At 45.4% G+C, this 25,422-nt stretch overlaps 2 protein-coding genes across 3 annotated transcripts in view; one reads left to right on the top strand and one right to left on the bottom strand.

Annotated features, from left to right (window-relative positions):
• The window catches only part of stxbp5l (syntaxin binding protein 5L), a 679,153-nt gene that overhangs the window by 516,019 nt on the left and 137,712 nt on the right, over positions 1 to 25,422 (bottom strand). The window lies entirely within an intron of this gene.
• LOC137374749 (1-phosphatidylinositol 3-phosphate 5-kinase-like) lies at positions 18,923 to 24,626 on the top strand. Its single transcript, XM_068041329.1, has 4 exons — positions 18,923 to 18,982; positions 19,124 to 19,204; positions 22,484 to 23,110; positions 24,564 to 24,626. Exons 1-4 carry the CDS (start codon positions 18,923 to 18,925, stop codon positions 24,624 to 24,626), a joined length of 831 nt encoding a protein of 276 aa, XP_067897430.1.

Raw genomic sequence — 25,422 nt, 5'->3', positions numbered from 1 at the left:
TCAGGATAGGAAAGGGCTCTGATGAGGAGCCGCCATGTTGAATTGTGCATTTCATATTGTCATGGAATGAGGTGATGATACTTAGTAGCTTTGGTGAGCATCCAATCTTTTCTAGTAGTCTGAAGAGATCACGTCTGCTGACGAGGTCAAAGGCTTTGGTGAGATCAACGAAAGCAATGTCGAGAGGCATCTGTTGTTCGCGGCATTTCTCCTGTATCTGACGAAGGGAGAACAGCATGTCAACGGTCGATCTCTCTGCACGAAAGCCACACTGTGCCTCAGGGTAGACGCGCTCGGCCAGCTTCTGGAGCCTGTTTAGAGCGACTCGAGCAAAGACTTTCCCCACTCTGCTGAGCAGGGAGATTCCACGGTAGTTGTTGCAGTCACCTCGGTCACCTTTGTTTTTATAGAGGGTGATGATATTGTAGCTGAAAAATAGGAGGAGGCCAGGGATAGATCCTTGAGGGACATCAGAGGTATCGGTGCAGGAGTAGGAAGAGAAGTCATTGCAATTGATAGTCTGGCTACAACTAAATAGATAATGATGAAACCAGGCAAAAGCAGTCCCACCCAGCTGGACAACAGTGGAGAGGCGTTGGAAGAGGATGGTGTGGTCAGCCATGTCAAAGGCTGCAGTCAGGTGGAGAAGGATAAGGAGGGATAATTTACCTTTGCCACAGTCACAGTAGTTGTCATTTGTGACTATGATAAGAACAGTTTTGGTACTGTGGCAGGGGCTGAAACCTGATTGTTGGGATTCAAACATGGAGTTCCATAAAAGATGGGCATGGATTTGGGAGGTGACAACATATTCAAGAATGAGAACAGAAAGTGCCGGAAATACTCAGCAGGTCTGGCAGCAGCTGTGTAGAGAGAAACAGAGTTAACGTTTCAAGTCTGTGACCCTTCATCAGAACTGGCAACAGTTAGAAATGTAACAGTCTTTGAGCAAGTGAAAGGGGGGAAGAAGAAAGGGGTGAGGTCTCGGGGGTGATGGAGGAGTGGACCAAAATGTCGTGGAGCGAACGGTCCTTTCGGAAATGACGACAGGGAGGAGAGGGGAAGATGTGTTTGGTGGTGGCATCACGCTGGAGGTGGCGGAAATGGTGGAAGATATTCCTTTGAATGTGGAGACTGGGGTGGAAAGTGAGGACAAGGGCCCTTCCCACACAATTGCAGGGGGTGTAATACCTGCCCTTTTACCTCCTCTCTCATCATCCAAGGCACCAAACACTCCTTCCATGTGAAGCAGCGATTTATTTGTACTTCTTTCAATTTAGTATACTGTATTCGCTGCTCACACTGTGGTCCCCTCTACACTGGGGAGACCAAACTCAGATTGGGTGACCGCTTTGCAGAACACCTCTCTTGGTCCGCAAGCATGATCCCGAGCTTCCGTTTGCTTGCCATTTTAATTCACTATCTTATTCTCATGCCATTTCTCGCCTAGGCCTGCTGCAGTGTTCCAGTGAACATCAACGCAAGCTAGAGGAACAGCACTTCCTTTTCCGATTAGGCACTCTTCAGCCTTCTGGACTCAATATTGAATTCAACAATTTCAGACCAGGAGCCCCATTATTATTTATTTTGTAACCATGTTCTTGTCTTAAACTTGTTTTTCATGTTTTTACTTTCGTATAAAGCAGTTTGTTATTTTGCCATTATCACTCTCTCTGGACTCATGCTTTGTCTTTCACTTCAACTATTTAGCACTCCATTTGCATTCTGCTTCATGACATCAGTCATTTAATCTCTCCCTCCTCCATCCTATCACAGACCTTCCCTCTTGTTCTTCTTCTCCCCTCCCCTCTTTCACTTGCTCAAAGACTGCTACATTTCTAACTTTTGTCAGTTCTGATGAAGGGTCAGAGACCTGAAACATTAACTCTGTTTCTCTCTGCACAGATGCTGCCAGACCTGCTGAGTATTTCCAGCACTTTCTGTTCTCATTTCAGAGTTCCAGCATATGCAGCATTTTGCTCTTAAAATATTCAAGAACTTTGAAGAAAGGGAGGTTGCAGATGGGATGGTAGTTTGCAAGGAGTTGGGGGTCAATGGATGGTTTTCTGAGGAGAGGAGTGATGACAACAGATCTAAAGGAGAGAAGGACAACACCTGAAGAGAATGAACTGTTAACAACATTGGCTAACATGGGGACCAGGAGGGGAAGTGGGGTGGTCAGCAGTTTAGTGGAAATAGGGTTGAGGGAGCAGGAGGTGGGTGTTATGGACAAGATGAGCTTGGATAAAGGTGGAAGTTCAAGGCTAGGGAGTGGGGGGTGGGGGGGGAAGCTGTAGCGGAAGTCTGGACCAGTGAGCTAGTAGAAGGGAGGGACATGGCAGAAGTAGCTGATCGGATTGTCTCGATCTTAATGGCAAAGAAGTCCATGAGCTTCGCATGCTTATTGTTAGAGGTGAGGGTGAAGGAGACAGGGGAGAGAGGTTTAAAATGATGGTATGTAGTTGAAAAAAGCTGGGGTTATCTTTGCATTGCAGAATGATCTTGAAATAGTTAGCAGTTTTAGCATATGAGAGCGGACCCGATGGTGTTTTATGTGATCCAGCCAGATCTGGCAGTGGATGGCTAAACCAGTTGTCCACCATATCCTTTCAAATCAGCGACCCTTGGACTTAAGGGACCAGAGCTGAGGGCCATATCAGGGGAAAGGTCAGGGTGAGAAAGAGTGATGGTTTTACTGGGAACTAGGGCATCAAGGTGGAGGTAAGGGTGCAGTTCAGAAAAATCAGTAGCTGAGAAATGTTGTAGCAAACGGAGGGCCAAAGGCTAGATATTAATGGAACAAAACGTCTGGGGAGCAATGACTAATCGAATTCAATAGGGATCGCTTCAAACTTAATGCATCCTAAATAATATGCAGGAGTGTATGTTTTTTAATATTATAACTTTCTGATAGCAAGCTAAATGGACAAGTGACTTGTATAAGGGAAATGTACAGTATTTAAAAGGTGGAGGCAGACTAATAAAGTTGACAGATTTTAATCTGGATGCATATAAGACAATGCATATTGGTACAAGAAACATGGAACATTCCATAGAACAACCTGGCCTCAATAAAATCAGCCTGAATAGAAGGTTAAGGGCTCCAAATGTTTCACATCGGAAGTCCCAGATGTCTGACAGCGAACTGATGTCGGATGGGATGACACAATCCAATTTGCGGAGACATTACTACAAGCTCGGTAAGTCGATGTCCCCTCCAGTGGTACGCCATATTACCTAGTTCCTGTATAGCACCCTGATTCTCAGCCAATATGAACTTAATGTTATCAGCTCCAAGTCTGAAATACTTTCAAAGACATCCGAGCTACTTTCTACTGTCATCCAAAAAGGGCAGGAAGCCTGAACATCATCCAGGCACATGGGCGGCACAGTGGCGCAGTGGTTAGCACCGCAGCCTCACAGCCCCAGGAACCCGGGTTCGATTCTGGGTACTGCCTGTGCGGAGTTTGCAAGTTCTCCCTGTGTCTGTGTGGGTTTTCGCCGGGTGCTCCGGTTTCCTCCCACATCCAAAGACTTGCAGGTGATAGGTAAATTGGCCGTTGTAAATTACCCCTAGTGTAGGGAGGTGATAGGGAATATGGGATTAGTGTAGGGTTAGTATAAATGGGTGGTTGTTGGTTGGAACAGACTCGGTGGGCCGAACGACCTGTTTCAGTGCTGTATCTCTAAATAAAATTTAAAAAATAAAATAAAAAATGCATGATCCAAATCTGAGTGAATAGTTGGAAAGCAAATTAATTCTACTGGTAACACTCTACTAGCTTCTTCTTTACTGAAGCCAGCTCCATCCATAAGACCTCATGCTTCAAAACCACCAAGTCCTATAGAAGCATTATCCCCTCAGAACAGTTCCAGTCTCCAGTAATATGCAAGATCTGCACCTGCAACTCAATTCTAAATAATTTCATCTTTGGTTCTAACAACATGTTGTGCCCATTATGAAAACTATGCCATTATCCGACTCAGATAACTTTGTGCAGCCTGCAACAACTGCAAACACAAAAACAGAAAGGTCCTGGGTGTGACATCCAAGTCTAACACGTGAGGCACTTCTCATGAAATGGGCACAAGTAGCACGGAATCATCAAAGTGGAAACTGATACTGAAATTGTCAGATCCAAATTGATAAATATTACTGTTAGAACAGAAACATGTTCATAATAGTGGGAGAATTCATTGATGAAGATGATAATGAGGAGAAGCTGGAAGAAGAATGAGGAAAATAAATGTGAGGAGAAAAAAGATACAGAAGTCAACAAAAGAAAAACAGTAACAAATTGAGCACTGCAGCATGAAATTCTGAGAATTCTTAGAAAAAGTAATATTTATGAACAGCATGGTCCAGAACATGCCAACACTTGCCATGACTTGTAACAGAATGTAGAACTCAGCAATCACCAATATCAGTCAAACTTGGGGTTTTTTAATGTCATTTTCAGATCTTATTGTGAAACATTTTGTTACAAACACTGATTTCATTGAAAATGTGGGATTCTGAGAAATGTTCAAAATAATTGTAGTCACAAACTCATGTGGAGCATAAACACTGACATGGACCTGTTGGACTGAATGGCCTGTCTCTGTGCTGCAAATAACTGCTCTTTCAATGCGTTAAATAACAATATTCTCTATCCCAAAGGCCTATGAATGTTCAGTCACTGAGCATATTCAAGACTAAGAGTGATACATTTTTGGACACTAAGGGAATCAAAGGATATGGAGATAGGGCAGGAAAGTGGTGTTGAGGTACAGCAGGCGCAAAGAGTCGCATGGCTTACTCCTGTTCCTATTTTTTATGTTCCTATATACATAGAGGGTAAATGGATAATTCACTCACAAAAGTAGAACAGGAAATAATCTGGCTATGATGATGAACCACAGACTCAAAATATTCAATGAATGTTAATAGTCAATGAATGTTAAGTTATCAATGAAGCTAATCAAGTGCAAGACTGCATCCCAAAAATGTTTAATTTAACCTGTTGTTTTAATGCTGTAGAACTCATTGGTTAAGATTATGGTAAGAATATTGTATTGTGACCAGGTGAGAGGGGTCTAGGGGTTCCCTCTCAGCCTTTGCCTGGTTTAACCGTAACAGGGTTTAATTTTAAAACACTGTTTTTAGCTTCCCCTTAGAGAATCCTTGTTCACTGCTCCAATTGTAAGGCAAAGAAATCAAACAGGTTTCCACAGATTTAAACAAAAAAGGTAGAAGTTTATTAATCTTAAACTCTAATCCAGTTAACAACTACGATTGTGTGACATGACCATGCATACGCGATAAACACACACGCAGGTAGAGACAGAAAAGTAGAAAAGAATAAAGAGGAAAAGTTTGAGGCAATAGATGGATTTCTATTTTACTGTCCTTTGAGTTTGCTGCAAAGTCTTTGGGTTGTCAGTCAGGCTCGTAATTCATGGGGGCCCAGTGCATGCTTCAACTTGTTTCGAGGTTGGAGTCTTTTGTCTCTTGAGGTTTACGTGTCTTCTGTGGGTCCAGTGGCCTGGGGAGAAAGCGAGAGAGAGAGAGACAGCTAGGCGAGAGACTTGCTTGTTTCAGCTTCACTTCAGTTGCACACTGCCTTCTGACTCTTTCTCTGAAGCACAATTTTTTAAAAAACAGGTTGCCCAACAGGTTAGTCATGTGACTAGCTGGTTTGACCACTTGTTTGTGGATTCTGCCATCTTAGCAGTCATCCTGGAATGTGAGCTTCCTCACCTTCAATGTCTGGTGATCACAGTCCATTTTGGGTTAAATGGACCAGAGAATAGTCTTTTGTCTCTCCAAGCACTGTCTGATAGTATGCAAATATTTTTCCAGCCAAGTGTCTGGCGATTTTTTTTAATAAGTCCTTTCTTCACTCCAGCAACAGCTTAAAATCAATTTTCATATGACAAAATATGCCTCATTCTTGGCAGGTGGGGTCTGCATGACAATTGTATTTAACATTGGGCATCCTATTTTCAAAAGAACATTAAAAAACATAAGAAATAGAAGCAAGGGTGGGCTATTTGGCCCCTTGAGCCTGCTCCACTCTTCAGTAAGATAATAGCTGACCTTCTACCTCAACTCCACCTTTCTGCACTATCCCCATATCCCTTGATTCCCTTAGCATCCAAAAATTAATGATCACTGTTTTAAATATACTCAATGACTAAGCATCCGTAGCTCGCTGGAGCACAGAATTCCAAAGATTCACATCCCTTCGAATGAAGAAATTTCTCCTAATCTCAGTCCAAAATATCTGACTCCTTATTCTTAGACTGTGATCCGTAGTGCTGGACTCCCCAGCCAGGGGAAATATCCTCCCAGCATCTACCCCGTCAAACTCCTTAAGAATTCTATATATTTCAATGAGATCACCTCTCATTCTTCTAAACTCTGTGGAATATACGCCTAGTCTACTCAATCACTCCTCACAGGACAATTCCCTTATCCCAGGAATCCTTCTAGTGACCCTTCGTTGCACTCCCACTAAGGCAAAAATATCCTTCCTTAGGTAGAGACCAAAGCTGTATGCAGTACTCCAGGTCTGCTCTCACCTAAGTCCTATACTTCTTTACTGTTAAGCTCCAATCCCTTTGTAATAAAGGCTAACATACCATTTGCTTTTCTAATTGTTTGCTGTGCCTATTTGTTAACTTTTTGTGATTTGTGTACAAGGACACCCAGATCCCTCTGAAGACCAGCACTTCTCAGTTTCTCACAATTTAAAAAGTATTCTCTTTGTCTATTTGTCCTAACAATGTGGATAACTTCACATTTCTCCACAATATATTCCATCTGTTAGGTTCTTGCCCAATCACTTAACCTGTCTATATCCCTCTGCAGTCACTTTGCATCCTCCTCACAGTTTACTTTCCACCTAACTTTGTACCGTCAGCAAAAATGGACAAATTACAATGTGTCTCGCCATCTAAGTCATTGATATTGTTATGAAAGTGACTGTTCTGTTAAAAATAATTTTTAAAAAAGGAATTTTTAGTTAAGCGAAATAAATGTTTTAATCAAGAGGACAATGAGGGCTGGATTGGCAACAGTTGTTACTGTTTGTCACCTGGTTCGGGCTAGGCTTAGGTCAGAAGCCATGGCAGCAGGGGCAGAAAATTGACAACTCTCCTTTGATTGGACACGCTTAGTAGCAGGCACAGAACATCTGGGTGGGCAAAAACTGCCAAGCTGTTCGGCTGTTAGTCAGTGTGAGTGTCAAGCCTGGAAAAGGAGTCAAGAAAGAACAGAAGACCACAACCCAGTTACATTTTACAATATCTCTGAAGGATCCCGTGAAGTCCACTGTGAATTCATCTTGTTTCCTGTATTTCAAGAAGGCCTGCTAAATTACCATCAACACCGCCTGAAGAGAACTATTTATAAGATTTATAAGGTTCTAAAGATCCTAAAGATTCGTGCGTTCAGTAGGTTGGACTATATGCCAATTTGGAACAACATATCTCATCTGCTGTTTACTTCAAAAAATGAGCAAGTAATCTACTCAAGCTCTTTTTGTTTGTAACAGAGCTCTGATCTAAAAAATGCTTTTTTACTTTTTCCAGTTAACCGATTTATTTATAAATATATATATATATGTGTGTGAGCGCGAGTGTGAAGGGACTAAAGGTAAAAAGGGACTTTAGCAGTTGGTTAAGGTAGAAAAGAAGACTTTTTGAAATTTAATGTTGGATATTTAAAACTTTGATCTATGTGCTATTGTTTGACTTCATGACTAGTTAAGACTTGTTTTATAATAATCTGTTAATTTTGTTGTTCTGTAAAGAAACCTGGTTAGTGAGTTCTATTCTGGGGGGAAAACAGTGTATCCAACTGACTATTTCAACAAGTGGAAAATTTAAAGAATATGTTGTGACCTGTGATGAAGCGGGACTGAATTAGCAGTGCACTCCTGCCGCCTTGGTCATAACAATATGGATTGTAAATATCTGAGGTCCAGGCACTGATTCTTGTGGTACCTGACAAGTTACAAGTCTTCTGCAAAATGACGTTTATTTCTACACTCTGTTTTCTTTTCGTCCTCCAATCCTCAATTCATGTTAATATATTACCCCCAATTCCACGAGGACTAATTTTGTGTAATAACCTCTTGTGAGGCATCTTAAGAATGCTTTTCGAAAATGCAAAAACGCTACAGCCAGGTCCCCCCTTATCTACCCGCTACTTACAACTTCAAAAAACACTAGCAGATTTGTCAAATACAATTCTCCATTCATAACTCCATGTTGATTCTGGCCAATCATTTTATAATTTTCTAAGTGCCCTGTCACCACATCTCTAATAATAGATTCTAGCATTTTCTGTACTACTGATGTCAGGTTAACTGCTCTGTAGTTCCTTGCTTTTTCTGTCTCTCCTTTTTTCAATAGTGAGTTTATGTTTTCTACCTTCCAATACACGGGAACTGTGCTAGAAACTAGGGTATTTTGGAAGATAAAAACAAAAGCATCCACTTTTTATGTAGCCACCTCTTTTAAAACCCTAGGATGTTGGCTATAAGATCCAGGGGATTTGTCCTCTTTTAAGCCCCATTAATCTCTCTGCTTTTTTTTTTAACTAATACTAATTTTAAGTTCTTTACTCTCACTAGACCCTTGGTTCCCCACTATTTCCAGAATGTTTTCTGTGTCTTTAACCATGAAGACAGATATAAATCATTTGTTTAATGTCTCTGGCATTTCCTTATTCTTCATTATAAGTTCTTCTATTTCTGCCTATAAGGAACTCAAGTTTACTTTCAATAATATCTTCCTTTTTATAATTTAGAAACTTTTACAATATGTTTTTTATGTCTCTTACTACTCTTATATTCTGTTTTCCCTTTCTTTATCAATTTCTTGGCCATCCTTTGCTGAAGTCTAAAATTCTCCCAATGCGCAGACTTACTACTCTTTTTGGCAACATCACAGGCCTCTTCCTTTGGTCTAATACCATCTTTAACTTCTCTAGTTAGCCATGATTGGACCACTTTTTCCATGGAATTTTTATTCCTTATGGGAATGCATACTCATTGCAAATTATGAATTCATTCTTTAAATGTCTGCCATTGCCTTTCTACTGTCATATCTTTTATTCTAGTTTCCCAGTCCAACTTAGCCAATTCAACCCTGATAGTTTGCTGTGTTAACAAGACCCTAGTTTTGTACTTAATAAAATCACTCCCAAACTCAATGTAAAATTCTATCATATTATAATCAATCTTCCCCAGAGGTTCCTTTATTACAAAGTTATTAATTAACTCTGTCGCATTGCACAATACTTGATCTAAAATAACTCAGTATCAGAATACATGTTTTAGATATATGAATTCCAGACTCAATTCCTGGCTTCCCACAGAATTTTTAATTCGACGCTTCATGTTCTTTTACTTTGCACAATTTTCTCAACAATTCAACAAAGCAGTTAATAAAGTGTGTGTTTTATAAATTTGTTTACTAGCATGTGGTCGTCGCTGGTAAGGCCAGCATTTGCTGCCCATCCCGAATTGCCCTTGAGAAGGTAGTAGTGAGCTACCTTTTCGAACCGCTGCAGTCCATCTGGTGGGGTACACCCACACTGCTGCTAGGGAGGGAGTTCCAGGATTTTGATCCAGTGACAGTGAAGGAATGATATATTTCCAAGTCAGGATGGTGTGTAGCTTGCAGGGGAACTTGCATATGGTGGTGTTCCCACGTGTCTGCTGCCCTTGTCTTTCTAAGTGGAAGAGGTCACAGGTTTGGAAGGTGCTGTCGCAGGAGATGTCGTGAGTTGCTGCAGTGCATCTTGTATATGGTACACACTGCTACCACTGTGCATCGGTGGTAGAGGGAGTATATGTTTAAGGTGGTGGACGTGGTACTGATCAAAAGGGCTGCTTGGTCCTGAATAACATCGAGTTTCCTAAGTGTTGTTGGAGCCACACACATCCAGGCTAATGGAGAGTACTCCATCACACTCCTGACTTGTGCCTTGTAGATGGTGGGCAGGCTTTGGGAAGTGGGTTACTTTCCATAGAATTCCCAGCCTCTGAGTTGCCCTGGTAGCCACAGTATTTATGTGGCTGGCCCAGTTCAGTTTCTAGTAAATGGTAATCCCCAGGATGTTGATAGTGGGGGATTCAGCAATGGTAATGCCATTGAATGTCAAGGAAAGATGGTTAGATTCTCTCTTGTTGGAGATGGTCATTGCCTGGCACTTGTGTGTAATGAATGTTACTTGCCAATTATTAGGAATTATTAGTCTGAATGTTGTCCAGGTCTTGCTGCATATGGACACGGACTGCTTCAGTATCTGAGGAGTCGAGAATGGTACTGAACATCATACAATCATCAGCAAACATCCCCATTTCTGACCTTATGATGGAGGGAAAGTCAATGATGACACAGCTGAAGATGGTTGGGTCCAGGACACTACCCGGAGGAACACCTGCAGTAATGTCTTGGGGCTGAGATGATTGGCCTCCAACAACCACAACTATCTTCCTTTGTGCTAGGTATGACTGCAACCAGTGGAGGTTCCTTCCCAACCCCCCCCCGATTCCCCTTGACTTTAATTTGGCTAGGGCTCCTTGATGCCAGACTAGGTCAAAGGCTGCCTTGATATCAAGGGCAATCACTCTCTCCTCACCTCTTGTGTTCAGCTCTTTTGTCCATGCTTGGACCAAGAGGTCCAATGAGGTCAGGAGTCGAGTGACCTTGGTAGAATCCAAACCGAGCATCAATGAGCAGGTTGTTGTTTAAGTGACGCTTGATAGCATTGTCAATGACACCTTCCATCACTTTGCTGATGATCAAGAGTAGATGATGGGCAGTAATTGGCTGCATTGGATTTGTTCTGCTGTTTGTGAACAGGATTCAATGGGAATCAGGGGAAAACTCTCCGCTGGTTGGAGTCATACCTCGCGCAAAGGAGGTTGGTTGTGGCGATTGGAGGTCAAACATCTCAGCTCCAGGAAATCACCGCAGGAGTTCCTCAGGGTAGTATCCTAGGCCCAACCATCTTCAGCTGCTTCATCAATGACCTTCCTTCAATCACAAGGTCAGAAGTGGGGATGTTTGCTGACGATTGTACAATGTTCAGCACCATTCGTGACTCCTCAGATACTGAAGTTGTCCATGTAGAAATGCAGCAAGACCTGGACAATATCCAGGCTTGGGCTGATAAGTGGCAAGAAACATTTCTGCCACACAAGTGCCAGGCAATGACCATCTCCAACAAGAGAGAATCTAACCATCTCCCCTTGACATTCAATGGCATGACGATCGCTGAATCCCCCACTATCAACACCCTGGGGGTTACCATTGACCAGAAACTGAACTGGAGTAGCCGTATAAATACCGTGGCTACAAGAGCAGGTCAAAGGCTAGAAATCCTGTGGCGAGTAACTCACCTTTTTTTAAATTCATTCATGGGAAGTGGGCATCGCTGGCTAGGCCAGCATTTATTGCCCATCCCTAATTGCCCTTGAGAAGGTGGTGATGAGCTGCCTTCTTGCACCACAGCAGTCCATGTGAGGTAGGTACACCCACAGTGCTGTTCGGAAGGGAGTTCCAGGATTTTGACCCAGCGACAGTGAAGGAACGGCGATATAGTTCCAAGTCAGGATGGAGTGTGACTTGGAGGGGAAGTTGCAGGTGGTGGTATTCCCATGTATTTGCTGCTCTTGTCCTTCTGGTTGTTAGGAAGGTGCTGTCTAAGGACCCTTGGTGCGTTGCTGCAGTGCATCTTGTAGATGGTATACACTGCTGCCACTGTGAATTGGTGGTGGAGGGAGTGAATGTTTGTAGATGGGGTGCCAATCAAGCAGTCTGCTTTGTCCTGGATGGTGTCGAGCTTCTTGAGAGTTGTTGGAGCTGCACCCATCCATGCAAGTGGAGAGTATTCCATCACACTCCTGACTTGTGCATTGTGGATAGAGGAAAGGCTTTATGGAGACAGGAGGTGAGTTACTCGCCACAGAATTTCGAGCCTTTGACCTGCTCTTGTAGCCACGGTATTTATACGGCTACTCCAGTTCTGTTTCTGGTCAATGGTAACCCCCAGGATGTTGATAGTGGGGGATTCAGCGATGGTAATGCCATTGAATGTCAAGGGGAGATGGTTAGATTCTCTCTTGTTGGAGATGGTCATTGCGTGGCACTTGTGTGGCAGAAATGTTACTTGCCACTTATCAGTCCAGGTCTTGCTGCATTTCGACATGGACTGCTTCAGTATCTGAGGATTCGCGAATGGTGCTGAACATTGTGCAATCATCAGCAAACATCCCCACTTCTGACCTTGTGATTGAAGGAAGGTCATTGATGAAGCAGCTGAAGACAGTTGGGCCTAGGACACTACCCTGAGGAACTCCTAGAGTGATGTCCTGGAGCTGACATGATTGACCTCCAACAACCAGAACCATCTTCCTTTGCGCAAGGTATGACCCCAACCAGCGGAAAGTTTTCCCCCTGATTCCCATTGACTTCAATTTTGCAAGCGCTCCTTGATGCCATACTCTTGACTCCCCAAAGCCTGTCTACCATCTACGAGGAACAAGTCAGGAGTGTGATGGAATACTCTCCACTTGCCAGGATGGGTGCAGCTCCAACAACACTCAAGCAGCTGGACACCATCCAGAACAAAGCAACCGGCTTGACTGGCACCCCATCCATAAACATTCAGTCCCTCCACCAGTGACGCACAGTGGCAGCAGTGTGTACCATCTACAAGATGCACTGCAGCAACGCATCAAGGCTCCTTAGACAGCAGCTTCCAAACCCGTGACCTCTACTACCTAGAAGGATAAGGGCAGCAAATGCATGGGAACACTACCACCTGCACTGTTGTGCTAAACTCCTCCATCACTGAGGATGGGATATTTGTGGAACTTGCTCCTCCGGATAGTTATTTAATTGCCCTTTGCTTTATAAATAAAAGGCATTGAGTAAAAAGGACAGAAGCTATGCTTAACCTATATAAAATACTAGATTGGCACCAGTTGGAGTATTGTGTCCAATTCTAGGCACCACATTTTAGGAAGGATGTGAAGGCTTTGGGGAGGGTACAGAAGGGATTTACTTGAATGACTCCAGGGATTAAGGATAGACTGAAGAAGCTGGGTTCATTCTCCTTATAGTGGAAAAGACTAAAAGAAGATTTGATAGAAGTGTTTAAAAACATGCTTTATTAAATTGTCCTGCTATCTTCAAAGATTTTTGCATGAACACCCCCAGGTCTCTATGTTCTTGCACCTACTTTAATATTGTACTATTTAGCTTGCTTCTCCTCATTCTTCCAACCAAAATGTATCACCTCATACTTTTCTGCATTGAATTTCATCTGCCACATGTCAACCCATTCCACCCAACCAGCTTATGACCTCTTGAAGTTATGATAGAGTGCATAAAGAGAAACTGTTTCCAATTACTGAAGGGTTAATAACAAGAGGGCACAGATTTAGGGTGATTGGCAAAAGAACCTGAGGTGCTGAGGCAAACCTAATTACACAAGAGTGGCTAGGATTTGAAATGCACTGTCTGATAAGTAGTGGATACAGGTTCAACAGTAGCCTTCAAAGGAGAATAGAATAAATACTTGAAGGAGAAAAAATTTGCAGGGATATGGGGAAAGAACCGGGGAGTGGGACTAACTGGATTACTCTGCAAAAGAGCTGGCACAGTCTCAATGAGTTGAATGGCCACTTTTTAAATTTCTTCATGGGATGTGGGTATCACTGGCAAGGCCAGCATTTATAGCTCATCTCTAAAGACCTTCAAGTAAGCTACCTTCTTGAATTGCTGTAGTCCACTTTGTGTAGGTACACCCACAGTGCCGTTAGTGACAGAGTTCCAGGATTTTGAACCAGTGACAATGAAGGAACGGCAATAAAGTTCCAAGTCAGGATAGGGTGTAATTTGAAGGGGAACTTGCAGATGGTGATGTTCCTATGCATCTGCCGCCCTTATTCTTCTACGTGTTAGAGATCGCGGGCTTAAAAGGTGCTGTCGGAGGAGTCTTCAAAAGTTGCTTCTTATAGATGGCACATAGTGCTGCCACAATGCGCCAGTGATGGAGGGAGTGAATGTTTAAGGTGGTGGATGGGGTGCCTATCAAATGGGCTGCTTTGTCCTTGATTGTGTCAGATTTCTTAAGTGTTGTTGGAGCTGCACTCATCTAAGCAAGTGGGGAGTGTTCCATCACACCCCTGACTTGTGCCTGGTCGATAATGTTCAGGGCTTGAGAAGTCAGGAGGTGAGTTGCTTTCTACAGAATCCCAGCCTCTGACCTGCTCTTCTATCCACAGTATTTATGTGGCTGGTCTAGTTAAGATTCTGGTCAAATGTGACCCCAGAATGTTGATGATGGGGTATTCAGTGATGGTAATCTTGTTGAATGTCAAGGGGAGGTGATGATATTCTCTCTTGTTGGAGATGATCATTGCCTGGCACTTATGTGATGCTAATGTTACTTGGCACTTACCAGCCCAAGCCTGAATGTTCTTCACGTCTTGCTGCATGCAGGCATGGACTGCTTCATTATCTGGGGAGTTGCAAATGGCACTGAACACTGTACAATCATCAGCAAACATCCCCACTTCTGACCTTATGATAGAGGGAAGATTATTGATGAAGCAGCTGAAGATGGTTGGGCCTGGGACACTGCCCTGAGGAACTCAAGCAGCGATGTCCTGGGGCTGCAACGATTGGCCTCCAACAACCATCTTTGTGCTAGGTTTGACTCCAGCCAATGGCAAGTTTCTCCTGATTCCCCTTGACTTCAATTTTACCAGGGCTCCTTGATGCCACATTCGGTCAAATGCTGATGCTGCCTTGATGTCAAGGGCAGTCACTCTCACCTCACCTCTGGAATTCAGCTCTTTTGACCAAGTTTGGACCAAAGCTTAAATGAGGTCTGGGGCCGAGTGGTCCTGGCAGAACCCAAACAGAGCATCAGTGAGCAGGTTATTGGTGAGTAAGTGCCACTTGATAGTACAGACGACGACACCTTCCATTCCTTTGCTGATGATTGAGAGTAGGCTGATGGGGCAGTGATTGGTCAGATTGGATTGGTTCTGCTTTTTGTGGACAGGACATAGCTAGGCAATTTTCCACTTTGTCGGGTAGATGCTAGTATTGTAGTGCTGTATTATTCTATGATTCTATCACTGGGATAGAGCTATGCAAGCATTTAATCCCAGAGGTACAGGTGTTTCTCTGCCACAATGGATGTTGGGTAAAGAAAATTCTATTACAAAAAATATTTACTTTCCACCAATTGCTGCCTCGTACTTACTTGCATGTGCAGTGTTTTCAACTGCAAATGGACTTGGTGATTTGAAGGCTTTCTGTAGTTCAGAATGTATGTGCCCGTGGTTTCAAAGGGAAGCTTGCTGCTATCATAATACAAGTTATCTCGAACTGTAAGCAAGTGTCCATTTTTTACAATTATCTATTTTTGGATGTGCCCATTTGTGCAAGTTTTATTGTATTTTATTTGGCTTTACACTATCTGCTCCAAAAGATTTTTTAAAATCCAAACATTCGGCGGATCTCTTCCCCAATTTACGTAGCAATTCTATTCAGTAACTTGTGATCATGAATCAGAGAGAAAAAGCTATACCTGAGAAATGATAAGTGGATTATTTAAGTCGGACCCTGACCACAAAACTAGGGGCTGAATTTTACTAGCCTCTCGCTGCCATCAGTCGTAACGGGGGGGGCCCGTAAAATTCTGCCTGGAGAGGCCCGCCTCAACGCCTGACGTTGAGAAGGGCCTGCCGCATATTACCAGCGGTGGGGGGATCACGGTGCAGCCCCCACCCCGCCGCTCAGTGGCGGCACCCCAATTACCATATGTAAAACGCTACTTATCTCTCCTGATTATGCATCCCGCCACCTCTCGCTCCACGCTTCCACATTTTAGGTTGACCGGGCAGTTGTCAAGTGCCATCCCGTTCACGAAAATAAAAGCCGACGGGACTTCAGAAGCAGGAGTACTGGACAGTGAAGGTAAGTCCACATATACAGGGGTTTGAAGTCTGCATACTGGAAGGAAGGAGGGAGGGGGGGGCATTACAAGGGTCTGAACTCTGCATACTTGAAGGCAGCAGGGAGGGGAGATGGGATTACAGGGGTCTGAACTCTGCACACTGGAAGGGAGGAGGGTGGGGATGGGATTACAAGGGTCATGTCTGCAGACATGTAGGGAGGCACTGCGATTCTGCCCTCCCGTAAAGATTGTCAGCTCTGTGCCATTGATTGCGTCGGTCAGTGAAGGAGCAATGGCACTCAAATTACCCTGTATGTGGGGAGAGTGTCAGAAACGGTAGACGTGTGACTGGTGCGCTAATTGATGCAGCTTGTACAATCTTTATGTGGTCATGTGGTGCCACGCTTAGTGGGAGCTAAGACGGGCAATGCCATGCCACATAGCTGCTGCATGAAAGCACCTGATGTACCACTCAACATCAATCTCTGTCCTGACAGGAACTTTCGAAGAAGTGAAGGAACTGAGTTGAATTGCAACTTGAAGATGGGGATGGTTCACCCTATATTCATTGATGTGCTTCTTGTGAGGATCCATATGCGCCGAAAGCAAAACCAACAGGCAGTTGCAGCCCACATAGAAGCCCCCAGTCGTGAGCAGCAGCACCCAAGGTGAGCTCACCACTACAGATTGCCACGCATCTACAGGTCCTGCATGACATACCTTCAGATGTTAGAACGCCAGTGTCAGAGGTGACTACGGATGTTGAGACAGGCAGTGACAGATCTCTGTGCCCTGCTGAATGATGATCTGCAGCTCAGGGGCTTTGGGGGACATCCTATGCCTGTGGCCCTCAAAGTGACAGTGGCTCTCAATTTTTACACCTCTGCATCATTTCAGGGGCCTACCGGAGACCTTTGTGGGGTCACACAGTCAGCAGTGCACCACTGCATCAAGGAGGTCACCGATGCCCTGTTCTGGAGGGCTGGTGACTATATCCGGTTCACGACGGATCCTGAAAGCCAGGCACAAAGGGCCACCAGTTTCGCCTGAATTGTGGGATTCCCATAGGTGCAAGAGGTCATAGATTGCACCCATGTGGCCATCAAGGCTCCCGCCCGGTGACCAGCTGAATAAATAAACCGTAAGGGCTTCCACTCAATCAACATGCAGCTCCTATGTGATCACCAGAAACAATTCATGCAAATCTGTGCCTGCTTTCCAGGCAGCTGCCAGGATGCCTTCATCCTGAGCCAGTCCTAGCTGCCGTTGCTGTTCACTGAAATGGCTCAGACGGAGGTGTGGTTTCTTGGAGACAAGGGCTACCCCTTGCATACATGGCTCCTGATACCAGTGAGACACCTCACCACTGCTGCAAAAGACAGATACAACGCCAGCCACGGAGCTACAAGAGCCACAACTGAGCAGGCAATTGGCATGCTGAAAATGCGATTCTGCTGCCTGGACAGATTGGGTGGTGCCCTGCAGTACCAGCCAGAAAGGGTAGCTCGCATCGTTGCTGTCTGCTGTGCTCTGCATAACTACACACTCAATAGGGTCAGGCCATGCAGGATGAAGAGAGACATGACCAGGACTCATCCTCAGACGATGAGGACGCTGAGGACTTACAGCAGGAAAGGCACTTGGGAGGATAGAGTGCATCCAGGCACCACATGCAGGGCGAGCAGCGAGCTAGGGATGCATGGCAGCGCCTCACTGATCAAAGGTTCTCCATGCCATAGGAACCACCGTGGGCTCACCTGTTGTGCAGCAGTCTGCATCTGCAACATCTTTGCATCCAGCATCACTGGCAGCAGCAGACTAAGCCACTGTCCATGTTACTGCATCCGTGGAGACGCACATGAGTGATACTGGCATGGCAATGATGTTATTCCATACATTGGCAGTTCTGAAAAGCCAACGATGTAATGGGATGAGCCACGATCATTCACACAGTAAAAAGCAATGCACATGTTAGTGAAGAAGATTTTGATTTCGGCCTTTCTAAATTGTTGTATAACCCTTGCAGACCCATTTGTGTCACGGTGCTTTTTGGAAATGCTTGCAGGTGTTCCTACACAGAGCCATTTCTGTGCTTGCAGCCTGACTGTAGGAAGGTTGCTGATAAGATTGCCCTTTGGTTGTGGATGACTGTGGTGGTCGTACCCTGTGCGCACGAGGCTTAGAGGGCTCCAGCTGGCTGGGGGAGTGATTGTTCGTCCTCTTCCGACATTGGACCCTTTGATGCCAGATGGCCCCACGGCTACTCACCTCCTCTGCCATCTCCAGCCAGGCTGCCTTGGTCAGCCGGGAAGGCCTCTTCTTACCATCGCTGGGGAAAAGAGCCTCCTGCCTTGCCTGCACAGCCTGGACGAGAGTGACCAGGGAGGCTTCGCTGAACTGTGGGGCCACCCTCGAGCACCCTTCTGCCCTCCTCGGTTTTTGATGTGGCCCTTCAAATACAAAGGTGACTCCACCGTGTAACTGCTCTAACTTCTGTCTGCAATGTTTGTCTTGCACACGTCTGAAAACCAATGCAGGACTAGTAAGGAAATCTGTGCTGTTGTCATGGTTTTTCATCTATTACACATCGACACATGTTCATGCACATTTTGCTTCTGCAACAGCTGATCATAATTATTGGTGTAATATTTCTAGTTGGCAATGCAGTTAGAATATAGACATATTTTCCTGGTCTTTTACAAACTTCACTTAATTACACATGTCTTTTCACTTAACAGTTGGCAGAAAAATGAATACAGATTCCAAATGCATATTAGTCTGTGGCTTTTCACAGTCAGATGATTAGACGCCCACAGTATGTGGATATTCTTCCATTATGGTTTTATTTCTGTTGTGCATTTGCCTTTTATGGTACATTTACATCTCGCGTCCTGGAATGTGCAAAATTAAGATTATTCACCCAGGTGCGGCACGCCTACAAGAAGGATGTTACACTTGAGTGAAAGAAGAGGATCGCAACTTCACAGGACATTGGGGCACAGCAGGGTAAGTTTGTGGCAGCAAAGCAGAAAGTGCTGGGGAAACTCAGCAGGTCAGGCAGCATCTGTGGAGAGAGAAGCAGAGTTAACTTTCAGGTCTGTGAACTTGTCACAGACCTGAAGGTAAACTCTGCTTCTCTCCCCACAGATGCTGCCTGACCTGCTGAGTTTCTCTAGCATTTTCTGCTTTGCTGCCAGATTAACAGCAGCCCCACTCCTCAACAGGGAGGTAAGTATTTCTTTGGCAGCTGTCAGAAAGCAGGCTCTGGGGTGCTTCAAATAGGGCGCCAGCACCTGCTACACAGCTGACCAAAGGTCACTGTGCCGGATATCCCACCTCGCCCCATGTAATATAGGGGGTGGTGGCATGTCGCAGTGATGCTAATCAGTTCCCGCGTGTAATATCGCTGGGGCTTCTGCGATGGGCGCTGAGTGCGGGTACGCTGCCGAATTCAAAGTGCGCCGTTGCGAAGTGCGACGCACTAATCAAATTCAGCCCTATTATATACGAGTACAAAATTAGGAAGCCTTAAACAAGACTACAGATCAGGAAAACTATTGTCTCTCCAAAGTGTTTTGGATATGTGGAAAAGATACCCAAAAAATGTATTTATGCTGATGTACTGGATAAATATTAAGCAACTTCCAACTTGATAAGGATTGACACAGATAATCAAATGCTCTAAAGCACACAAAGATTCATGCACAGCTGAGACTACAGATGAATCATCTGAGAAACACAACTAGTCAGATACAAGCCTTAGTTACAATTTTGAATTAATATTCCGGAACTTTCCTTAAATTTCCCATGGCTGTCAGAGAGAATTTCAAAGAATTAGCTTCTGAGAGGTCTACTTTTTTTTTTAAACAAATTCAGAACTCAAGGAGAAGGGATAAGGTCACAATTGAGGTCACCACCAAGGTTGAAAACAGTCAAAGAGATTAGGTAAATCAGGAAGTAATGATTAAGGATTATCCAACAGACAGTCCACAGGCCAGAATCCAGCCGCCGAAGGTTTCCATCCACCCCACCAATCTGCCTGTGGTTCAACTCTGATTGACGGCTCCCATGTAGGTCAGGCGGAAGGCGTAGGCGGGACCTGTGTCTGATGGGCAGGGGGACCCCTGTCTGTGATTGGTCACTCCCTGTGGCAAACCGGGGCTGCTCAGGCAGTATTAGAGCTGATTGGTGGAATGCGGCACAAGTACCCTGGGTTCGGCCACCCTTGTTGCTTCCACACAATTCCTCTATCCTGCACAGTAGGCATGGTTCCCACCTCAAACAATACAGGCATGGTAAGTATCCAGTTGTAGGAATGGCTGCTGCAGGAAACACTGAGCGGGGAATCGGGAAAACTGAGTGAGGACCACTGAGGGAGCAGTGAAGACAGAGCGGGGACCACTGAGCGGGGAGCAAGGAACCGAGAACACTGAGCAGGGAACCGGGAAGACTGAGTGTGGAACACTGAGTGGGGAACACTGAACGGCGAGTGGGGGAACATGGAGTAGGGAACAAAGAAGAGACGAGGGAGGGGGCGGTGGTAGGGAGAGAGAGTGAGCGGGCACAGGGGAGAGAGAGAGAGGGGACAAGGAGAGAGAGAGAGAGGACAGGGAGAGACAGAGAAGATACAGGGAGGGACAGAGAGAGGCCAGGGAGAGTGAGAGATGACAGGGAGAGTGAGAGAAGACAGGGAGAGTGAGAGAAGACAGGGGGAGAGGGAGGGGACAGAGAGAGAGAGGGGACAGGAAGAGAGAGAGAGAGAGAGAGGGGACAGGGAGAGAGAGCGAGGGGGCAGGAAGAAAGGGAGAGAGGGGACAGGCAGAGAGAGAGAGAGAAGAGAGAGAGAGAAGAGAGGGAGAGAGAGAGAGGGGACAGGAAGAGAGGGAGCGGGAGAGAGGGGGCAGGAAGAGAGGGAGAAGGCGAGAGGGGACAGGAAGAGAGGGAGAGAGAGAGAGAGAAGGGACAGGAAGAGAGGGAGAGGAAGAGAGGGGACAGGAAGAGGGGGAGAGAGAGAGAGGGGACAGGAAGAGAGGGAGAGAGAGAGAGCAGACAGGAAGAGAGGGGCAGAGGGGACAGGCAGGGAGAGAGGGAGGGGAGGGGGGACAGGGAGGGAGGGGAGGGGGGACAGGGAGGGTGGGAGGGGAGGGGAGGGGGGGACAGGAACAGGGAGGGGTGGGGGAGAGGGAGAGAGGAACAGGGAGGGGATGGGGGGAGAGGGAGAGAGGAACAGGGAGGGGATGGGGGGGGAGAGGGAGAGAGAGAGGGGGGACAGGAACAGTGACGGGACGGGGGGGGGAGGGGAGAGAGAGAGAGAGCGAGAGAGAGAGAGATAAAGGGACAGGAACAGGGAGACAGAGGGAGAGAGAGGGGACAGGGAGAGGGACAGACGGGGAGGGGGGAGAGAGAGAGAAGAGCGACAGGGAGAGGGACAGACTGGGGGGCACAGAGAAAGAGACACACACACACGGGGGGGGGGAGAGAGTCGTAGAGTCATTTACTTACAGCACAGAAGGAGGCCATTCGATCCATTGAGTCTATGTCGGTTCTGCATGGAGCTATGGAGTCAGTCCCACTCCCTGACTCGATCCCCATACCCCTGCAAGTCTATTTCTCTCAGGTGGCCATCAACTTCCTCAAAGTCATTGATCATCTCCACTTCCACCAGCCTTGTGGGCAGTGAGTTCTGGTCATTACCACCCGCTATGTAAAAAAGTCCGTGCTGATATTCCCCCTGCATCTTTTGCACAAAACTTTCAATCTGTGCCCCCTAGTCCTGGGGATGGGTGTGTGAAGAGTGGTGGGAAGAGAGAACTAGACACACACACGCACACAGCATGGGGAGAGAGGGGAAGAGAGAACAAGGTCTCTCCTGACAGATGGACATCTATCCAGAACACTGCATCGCTACATCAACAATGCCAGGTATATCACTAAATCAATTTTCAAATTAGTGATGAGAAAGTAAGCCAATAAATTAGTCTTCTCATTTAAAGCTTCTTCACAAAAATGCCCATTTGCTGTTGTTTTTATTAGTAAGATAAATTTTTAATGCCGTTATCTTTTGAAATTTGCTCACCGGCCCTCTGGGCCAAGCAAAAATCGTAATGCGGCCCTCCGCCTGAAAAGGTTGGACGACCCTGTTTTAGTGTTATCAAATTTTATTCATCTGTATGAGCTATACACCTGTGAATATACAAACAGATAAACAGAGAAGTTATAATAATTCTTTTGGGTATCAATTAAATATGTGAAAGAAGGATCGTGAGATATGTTCTCAAATGCTCTTACACAGATATTTGTAGATCTGTTCGGAAAGCTTTAGTAATAATTTTCATTTTTGCACAACCAAGCCCTGAAGTGATCACACATATTCATAGATATTTGGCAGAGAGATGGGTTATGGAAAATGGGCAGGAAAGTAGAGTTGAGGCCGAGATGAGAACAGCCATGATCGTATTGAATGGCGGAGCAGCCTGGAGGGGCTGAACTGCCTACTCCTGCTCCTAGTTTTTATGTTCTTATGTGTGTGAGAAGGAGCCAAGCTCAATCATGGCATTTGCATTCAGCTGCAAGGAATACAAGAACGTCGTAGAAGATCTTGGACGAGAATCTGTGATGAATGGGAGTGACAATGGAGTACAACAGGCAAATAATGCAGACAGACCAAAGACCAATAGCCCTGCAAGGCACTTAGAAAGCTGCAGCAGTCAAGGAAATCGCAGCAGTGATTCTGAACAAACATATGATGGTGATGGAGACAAACAGAAGAAACATCTTGGAAACCCACGTGTGGAACTACAGTTTTCAGACGCCAATGCCAAGTTTTACTGTCGAATTTATAATGCTGAAGAATTCCACAAAATGAGGGAAGTGATCTTGGCAAACAATGAAGATGACTTCATCCGATCTCTATCACACTGTGTGCCATGGCAAGCCCGAGGAGACAAATCAGGAGCAGCTTTTTATGCTGCAGAAGATGACCGCTTTATTCTGAAGCAGATGCCTCGTTTGGAAGTCCAGTCATTCCTGGATTTTGCTCCTCATTATTTTAATTATATTACAACTGCCGTTCAGCAGAAAAGACCTACAGCATTGGCAAAAATTCTGGGAGTACAAAGAACAAAGATAATTACAGCACAGGAACAGGCCCTTCGGCCCTCCAAGCCTGCGCCGATCCAGATCCTCTCTCTAAACATGTCGCCTATTTTCTAAGCTTCTGTATCTCTTTTCTTCCTGCCCATTCATGTATCTGTCTAGATACATCTTAAAAGACTCCATCGTGCCCGCATCTACCACCTCCGCTGGCAATGCGTTCCAGGTGCCCACCACCCTCTGCGTAAAGAACTTTCCACGCATATCCCCCCTAAACTTTTCCCCTTTCACTTTGAACTCGTGTCCTCTAGTAATTGAAACCCCCACTCTGGGAAAAAGCTTCTTGCTATCCACCCTGTCTATACCTCTCATGATTTTGTACACCTCAATCAGGTCCCCCCTCAACCTCCGTCTTTCTAATGAAAATAATCCTAATCTACTCAACCTCTCTTCATAGCTAGCGCCCTCCATACCAGGCAACATCCTGGTGAACCTCCTCTGCACCCTCTCCAAAGCATCCACATCCTTTTGATAATGTGGCGACCAGAACTGTACGCAGTATTCCAAATGTGGCCGAACCAAAGTCCTATACAACTGTAACATGACCTGCCAACTCTTGTACTCAATGCCCCGTCCGATGAAGGAAAGCATGCCGTATGCCTTCTTGACCACTCTATTTACCTGCTTTGCCACCTTCAGGGAACAGTGGACCTGAACACCCAAATCTCTCTGGACATCAATTTTCCCCAGGACTTTTCCATTTACTGTATAGTTCACTCTTGAATTGGATCTTCCAAAATGCATCACCTCGCATTTGCCCTGATTGAACTCCATCTGCCATTTCTCTGCCCAACTCTCCAATCTATCTATATTCTGCTGTATTCTCTGACAGTCCCCTTCACTATCTGCTACTCCACCAATCTTAGTGTCGTCTGCAAATTTGCTAATCAGTCCACCTATACTTTCCTCCAAATCATTAATGTATATCACAAACAACAGTGGTCCCAGCACGGATCCCTGTGGAACACCACTGGTCACACGTCTCCATTTTGAGAAACTCCCTTCTACTGCTACTCTCTGTCTCCTGTTGCCCAGCCAGTTTTTTATCTATCTAGCTAGTACACCTTGGACCCCAAGCGCCTTCACTTTCTCCATCAGCCTGCCATGGGGAACCTTATCAAACGCCTTACTGAAGTCCATGTATATGACATCGACAGCCCTTCCGTCATCAATCAACTTTGTCACTTCCTCAAAGAATTCTATTAAGTTGGTGAGACATGACCTTCCCTGCACAAAACCATGTTGCCTATCACTGAGGCTTTGCTCCGTGACCTTTTGGTCAGCTATGTGGCCTGGTCCAATCTGCACCTTCTCCTTTGTTATCTCTTGCCCAACCCCCACCTCACTTGTTTATAATCTGTGACTTTTCTAATATTTGTCAGTTCCGAAGAAGGGTCACTGACCCGAAACGTTAACTCTGCTTCTCTTTCCACAGATGCTGCCAGACCTGCTGAGTGAATCCAGCATTTCTTGTTTTTGTTTCAGAGAAGAAACTTGATCTTTTGGTTATGGAGAATCTCTTTTATGGGAGAAAAATGGCTCAGGTTTTTGATTTGAAAGGTTCTTTGAGGAATCGAAATGTTAAAACTGAAACGGGAAAAGAGACATGTGATATTGTATTACTGGATGAAAACCTATTGAAAATGATTCGCGATAACCCTCTTTATATTCGGTCACACTGCAAGGCTGTGCTGTGGGCATCCATTCATAGTGATGCATATTTTCTGTCAAGCCATCTCATCATTGACTATTCCCTACTTGTGGGCCGAGATGACATTAAAAATGAATTGGTTGTTGGAATTATCGATTATATCAGGACATTTACCTGGGATAAAAAACTTGAAATGGTTGTAAAGTCTATGGGAATCTTAGGTGGGCAGGGGAAAATGCCAACTGTGGTTTCCCCAGAACTTTATAGAACGAGGTTTTGTGAAGCAATGGACAAGTATTTCCTGAAGTGTCAAGAAAAATGTAGCAACGCCCAAGAGCTGAGCAGAAAAGTCTTCCTGCCATACTGAAATATATCATGCTAACGGCGCAATGTCGGCGAATTCCTGCTGGTACTGGCGCCCGAGGCTGTCGCTCACCTCCCGGAGGACACGGCTGAGCTTTCCCGGCGACGATGGTGGGAACTGATGAAATGTTTTATTACCTGCACCCCCTTCCCCCCCCCAACTCCGCTTCCCCTCCCACCCGCTTCCCCTTCCCAGCTCCCCTCTCCCAACTCACCCCCCCGGACCCTCTTCCCCCACCCCCTCTCCCCTCTACAGCCCCCTTCCCAGCTCCCCCTCGCA

This window comes from Heterodontus francisci, chromosome 10 (assembly GCF_036365525.1).
Source record: "Heterodontus francisci isolate sHetFra1 chromosome 10, sHetFra1.hap1, whole genome shotgun sequence".
In the NCBI taxonomy this organism is placed as follows: Eukaryota; Metazoa; Chordata; class Chondrichthyes; order Heterodontiformes; family Heterodontidae; genus Heterodontus; species Heterodontus francisci.
The sequence above is the reverse complement of the archived record's forward strand: the minus strand, read 5'-3'. Positions and strand labels throughout refer to the sequence as shown.

What these genes read in the sequence shown, in the direction of transcription:
- LOC137374749 (XM_068041329.1), top strand. Translation starts at nt 18,923, where the DNA reads ATGTTACACTTGAGTGAAAGAAGAGGATCGCAACTTCACAGGACATTG. An exon ending in GGACATTGGGGCACAGCAGG is followed by an intron (nt 18,983 to 19,123) that starts GTAAGTTTGTGG and finishes CTCTCCCCACAG; the next exon opens with ATGCTGCCTGACCTGCTGAG. An exon ending in AAAGAACAAAGATAATTACA is followed by an intron (nt 23,111 to 24,563) that starts GCACAGGAACAG and finishes CTCTTTCCACAG; the next exon opens with ATGCTGCCAGACCTGCTGAG.